The 6,000-nt window shown below is 39.1% G+C and overlaps 2 protein-coding genes across 4 annotated transcripts in view; both read left to right on the top strand.

Annotated features, from left to right (window-relative positions):
* The window catches only part of eomesb (eomesodermin homolog b), a 9,568-nt gene extending 6,703 nt beyond the window's left edge, over positions 1-2,865 (top strand). For 2 of the 3 annotated variants that reach the window (XM_066678337.1, XM_066678346.1), the window contains exons 4-7: positions 90-211; positions 322-495; positions 987-1,048; positions 1,479-2,865. In XM_066678337.1, coding sequence (XP_066534434.1) covers positions 90-211; positions 322-495; positions 987-1,048; positions 1,479-2,169 — 1,049 coding nt within the window. In that variant the 3' untranslated portion in view covers positions 2,170-2,865. The remainder of the gene's footprint in view (positions 1-89; positions 212-321; positions 496-986; positions 1,049-1,478) is intronic. The other variant, XM_066678354.1, reaches the window with a different exon arrangement.
* Positions 2,866-4,758: 1,893 nt separating this feature from the next.
* Positions 4,759-6,000, top strand: part of slc4a7 (solute carrier family 4 member 7) — a 43,393-nt gene continuing 42,151 nt past the window's right edge. The window contains exon 1 of the mRNA XM_066643846.1: positions 4,759-4,887. Coding sequence (XP_066499943.1) covers positions 4,843-4,887 — 45 coding nt within the window. The 5' untranslated portion in view covers positions 4,759-4,842. The remainder of the gene's footprint in view (positions 4,888-6,000) is intronic.

Genomic DNA, 6,000 nt, shown 5'->3' with positions numbered 1-6,000 from the left:
TGAGGGTTGAATTCTATTATTATAATTATCATTACAAAATCCCTACTAATTATAATATTAATATTGTTGTTTTATATTAATAACTTTAGGGAATAAAATCTATGTTCACCCTGAGTCTCCGAACACCGGAGCTCACTGGATGAGGCAGGAGATTTCATTCGGAAAACTCAAACTGACCAACAACAAAGGGGCAAACACCAGCAATGGTCAGGTAAGCCCCGCCCCCCTCAGACATCAGAAAACATGGCTGTCCCCATGTGGGGGACCCGCTCTGTCGAGAATAAACCTGTATTTGATTCATTTCTGCTTCTCTTTCTTAAGCAGATGATTGTTCTCCAGTCTCTGCATAAATACCAGCCCCAGCTGCACGTGGTGGAGGTTCTACAGGAAGGTTCCGGCTCCGGTTCTGACGACGTTCCCAGAGAACCGCACTCTCAGACTTTTGTTTTTCCAGAGAGTCAGTTCATCGCTGTCACTGCCTACCAGAACACAGACGTAAATACACACTCTATTAACATTTAATACACAGAATATTCACTTTATATAAAAACACACACTTTATTAGCTGAATATTTGCTTTACGAATATTTTATCTAAAAGGACACCTTATTTGAACTCCTTATGAACACAATACACTTTATATACGCTTTATATGTGAAAATACTTTTAAGCACAGTCCACATTTTATTAACAAAATTCAGACTTTATAAACACTTTATAAACAAAATACAAATTTTATACAAAATTGTTTTAAATATATTACAAACTATATATATATAATGAAATATAGCAGTGCGTAATATATACTAAATATTTTATGTAATATGTAGAAAATACAGTCTTATTCATTACAGAAATGCACCTTTTATTTATTATTCTTAGTGTTTTATTCTTATATTCTTAGTGTAAACAGAGTAGTAACTGATACAGGAAGCAGGAAGTGTTTAACATGTTTAAGGGTTTATATGTTTGTGCTCATGCTGTAGATCACGCAGCTGAAAATCGATCACAATCCGTTTGCCAAAGGCTTCAGAGACAACTACGACTCGTGAGTACTGACTCATCAATTATTAATATTAATAACCATGTTTAATTACTCTGTGCCTTTACCTCCGTGTCCTGAAATACGAGGAGGCACAGCTCTGATTCGGTTCTGATGCACCGCCCGTCCTCAGTCTCATGGTTATGTCTCAAACAACCTTTTACTCATTAACACTTCAAGAAGGGTATTAAAGGAGCAGTCAGTCATTCTCTACGCTGATACTGTTTTTTAAAATGGCCACCCCCATGTAGTTGACCCACCCTCTGGAGCATAATCATGGTTCTTCGTCTCAGAAGTTAATCTATTTTGAAAATGTTGTTTGCAAATTTTTGGTTGTAGAAATCACTGAATACTACTTTAAAGTGTAGAATTTCAAAAATAACACCGCCTTAACGCTGTCTCATTCATGTTTTTCTTTATTCCTGGGTTATTTCAGAATGTACACGGCTGCTGAGAGCGAGAGACTGACTCCGTCCCCCACTGACTCCCCTCGCTCTCAACAGATTGTCCCGAGCGGACGGTACACCGTTCCAACCTTCCTGCAGGAATCTCAATTTGGGAACCTTCCACAGAACCGCTTTTACTGTGGCGAGAGAACTGTGCCCCAAACGCAAAGCCTGGAAGAGAGTGGCGCCCCCCACAGGTGGCTGGTGGCACAACAGAGTAAACTGGAGTTAAATGGCTTCGACGGTGAGTACAGCTCTGGCCTCCTGCCAGCTTACACTCTCACCCCACTCCAGGGGGCGCATTCCCTCAGCTACTACCCTGACTCCGCCTTCGCCCCTGTTCACACACCCTGGGGGTCAAAGGTCACGTACCACAAGAAAACGACCTCCAGTTTGCCCTGGTCACCGAGGCCCAGTCAGAATCCCAGCGTAAACGACGTTCCCCACGGTCAGTCGGCAGCTGACGAGCGACTCCGAGCGGATGAGGCGAGTTCGTGGCTGGACTCGTTCCATAAGTCTTCGGACGTTGATCCTTCCATTTATTTGCCGTTCTGTAAACGAAGACGGACGTCCAGCGTCGAAAACTCCCCCGCGGTCAAGTGTGAAGACTCCAGAGGTTCAGACGCTTTCGGAAAAGAGGCAAAGAGCTCGGGATTCTGCAGCTTCTACAGCGCCACCTAGAGACAGAGATGTGAAGATGTGTGTAAAAGTATGGGTGATCTTGGGAAAAAATGTTTTGTTGATTTTCTAAGTATAACACACTTTAATACAACAGATACACACAAACGTGTTTCTGTTTATGTCCTGATTTAATTTTAAAAATATGTTTGGATACATTTTATGATTTATATCTTTATGCAACATGTCACAAAAAATTGAAAACATCCTCGACAGGAAGTGTATAAATTGGTATTTTTCTGTAAGAATTACATTTAAATTCACAATTTATATTAACCTTCGCCAAACAACCCTATTTATTGCATAAACTTTGCTGTAACTTTTGGACAGTTGCAGTCACAGTTGCTAAATTTAGCAAGAAAAACAGTACTTGTGTAAATATTAAATATTAAAAAAGGTGTTGCCCAAACTTCTGCACACAATCGCTCCTTCAAATTCAACCAAAAATGTCTAGGTGCATTGTGAGCTGGTTTTAAAGCAGAAAACAGCAGTATTCCTCACTTTTGGCCAAAATATTTTCTACTTGATGCTTTTATTAAACTCTTAAACGAGTCATTTCTACACAGTGTTTTATTTATTCCTGAAAGTGTGGTGTGCACCTTGCAGTGTGAGCTGTGTCTGTTCTGAGTTACAACTTGAATGCTCTGTTTTTGTTTGTTCTACTTTGTGTAAAAATTGGCATTAAAAAGCTTTACATCCTGTTTTTCATCTTTAAACCATTAAATTCTGATTATATTCATAGCAAAAATGATTTCAAACTATTTGTCTATCAGTGTCTTTATGCTATATATATATATATGTGTGTGTGTATGTGTGTGTCTTGACTGGCCCAGGAACGCCTCAGTATCCCCCCTGGAAGAGCTGGATGAAGTGGCTAGGGAGAGGGAGGTCTGGGTTTATTTACTCGGACTGCTTCCCCTATAAAATAACTATATCTATAGTTTTATCTACATAGATTTATTATTTATGTAGTATTTTTAGTCTTTGCAGTCCCTATATTATGTTTGTATAGATACTTACAGTCCTCGTCCGCCAGATGGCGCTGTGTAATAGTTCACAGCTGAGCTGCAGTTACCCGCAGTTACCTCAAGGTGTCGCCAGAACAACAAAAAACACGAATTTCGATTTCCTTGATTTACATTTCATTTCTACTTACACTCAAACAGGATTTTTCAGGACTAAACTATATTTAAAGACTCATTATTTGTTGTATTTCTCAGTGTCTCTACTTATTTACTCCTTCTACGACAAAGTGAATGTTCAATTTGCAAGGTCCTGTAGACTGTTAGTTTGTTATTAGCCCGTTGTTAATTCCTAGATGAGTATGAATAATATATTATTACCAAGCTGTTTCAGAAAATCCAGTATTCTTTACACGGTATTAATGGTTACAGGAGTTGGTGAGTTTAAAGCAATTTTATCAGTGTTGTCCCCTCTCTCCTGACCTGAATTCCTCCAGAGGTCTGGAATAATTTCCCAGAGAAACCTGAGAATTAAACGGATTAGGCCTGTGGCGCAAAATAAAAGGGTTAAACCCAACCTTCAGCCTAATGTTCCAGCTAATACACACTCTAATACAATCTACAGCTCATGCACAGCTAAAAAACGAAATACAATCTACAGCTCACACCGAGCAACAAAACGCATTAACACCAATGTACAGCTCACACTGAGCTAGAAGACTAATCTACAGAGCCCATAGAGCTAAAAACACACACCAACCTATAGCTCATACAGAGCCAAAACCAAACATACAATCTCCAGCTCAAACAGCCAACAAATCTATGTTCACACACTGGAGTTTACGGGGCATGTCTGGTTCCATTCACCACCACTGTATTGCATTAAAAATACACCTGTTGTGTTTTCAGCTACATGGCATTTTTCATATTTACAGTTCAGTGAACCACTGTGTCCTAAAAGTCACCCACAAGTTTGCACTTCCTTAATAAAAACTGGATGTGGTTTGAGAAAAATTGGGGAAGTATTTGTGAAAAAGAATTATGAAACTACTGACCTTTAGTTTTTATTAGAAATGTTTACTTAAGAGCTAATGTTTACAGCTAAAGAAGAACATCTGGACTAATACATGTCTCAGCGGATCAATTTCATTAACATTAAGTCAAAAAGCTGTTGATTAATTTTATCATTGGCCCATGCCTTTAATATCCTTAATGTTATGAGCTAGTTCTGTGTTTTGAACATAACCTACAAACACTGTTTCTAGAGAAGTTGGGATTTTTCTGGCATGCAGTGAGAAAAGATGTCGCCTTGATGGAAAGATATATCTCTCCGAGGATATATCTCTCCAATCCCAAAGGTCCCTCTTGCACTTAAATTTAATGAATTTAGCAGACACGTTTAACAAGTGCTTCACTGTTTATTCAGAAAATATTCTATTGGCTAACATCCAATCTCTCTGAGTAATACAGCAGGCTATCCCTCCCACCTTAACGGCTCTTCTTCACATTAACCACGCCCTCTTGAACACGATTGGTCCACTTTACAAGGCTGCTGCATCATGATTGGTCGTTTCGCACGTCGCTCTGTGGCTGTGACCGGGGCTTGTTGCTGAGGGAGGAGAAAGACATCGAGCGAACTACAGATACATAAGGAGAGAGCGAGAGAGAAAGAGAGAGAGAGAGATACGGACAGAAAGGGGTGAGAGAGGAGCTAATGGACGAAGATAGCGAGGCGCAGATGGAGCCTCTGTTAACCACAGTGAGCATAAAGTTCATTTTTCATACTTCATTTTGACTGAAAAGACGGTTTAAAGTGAAAAAGCTGTGCGGAATAAAGCGTTATTTGATAAAAGAAATCGTTGATAGAGGGTGGGGGATGGATGAAGCATCGGTTCAATAACTTATTTAAGGTTAAGTCTTACAAAAGCCAAGCTTATAAAAGTGTTTAAAGCTGTTTGAGTTTGTTTAGAGTCTAAGTCAAAGCTGTGTAAGCTTTGTAAGGCAGTGCCGGGCTCAGAACGATGGATTTTATTGTTGTGGAGTAGGCTTCCTCTTCCAATTTTCCGTCCCACCTTAAATGGGGCAACAGTTATATTCTGGCGCTCGAGGCGCCAGTGCGTACCCTGATGCAGTATTTAAGGTGGAACGGAGAATTCGAATATCAACGCTTATAGAGCATGTGTTTGGCAGGAAGCGACGAGTAATCTGTCTGTTGTGAATCATTTGTGGAGCAAAAAAACATTTCCACAAAACTTTCGGTTTTTCTTTTAACTCAGTTCTCTCCACATTTTACAAGTTTTTTTCTGTTTAAAATAACTTTTTACAGCTTATAAAAAGGGGGTTTTAGACTGAGGTATGTTATTTTTTTCATCTTTTATCTTAAAATTAAGTGTAATTTAAAGGTGAAATATATATTTACCACAAACTAGGCCTAAAAATTTATAAATGACATATTTTGTGTCTAAATTAGTTTATAGACTTATTCGGTGGTCATATAACATAATTTTTTATGTCATTGTATATTTATTAATAATTCATACCTTGTGGTATGGATGGCCACCATGACAATAGGGTGTTGTTGTAGTAACAAATTAGATTAACATACTCATATGAATTTGCTTTATACTTAATAACCCCCTCAAGTGAGAAGCAAGTGTGTAACTTTGTTAGTATGTGTGCTGGTGTTTACCCTTGTTGGCATGTGTTTGTGGTGTTGTTTATGCTTGAAGGCTTATCCTGGGTGAATACGTGGTCAGCACCGTGGCTCATCATTTCCCCTTAGAAACTGGAGTGTTCCAAACAGTCTCAGAATCACAGATTCATACAGACAGGGTTTCATACCTCACACACATAAGAAACCAGTCCTGTCAAG

The sequence above is a fragment of the Hoplias malabaricus genome, chromosome 1 (assembly GCF_029633855.1).
Source record: "Hoplias malabaricus isolate fHopMal1 chromosome 1, fHopMal1.hap1, whole genome shotgun sequence".
In the NCBI taxonomy this organism is placed as follows: Eukaryota; Metazoa; Chordata; class Actinopteri; order Characiformes; family Erythrinidae; genus Hoplias; species Hoplias malabaricus.
The sequence above is the reverse complement of the archived record's forward strand: the minus strand, read 5'-3'. Positions and strand labels throughout refer to the sequence as shown.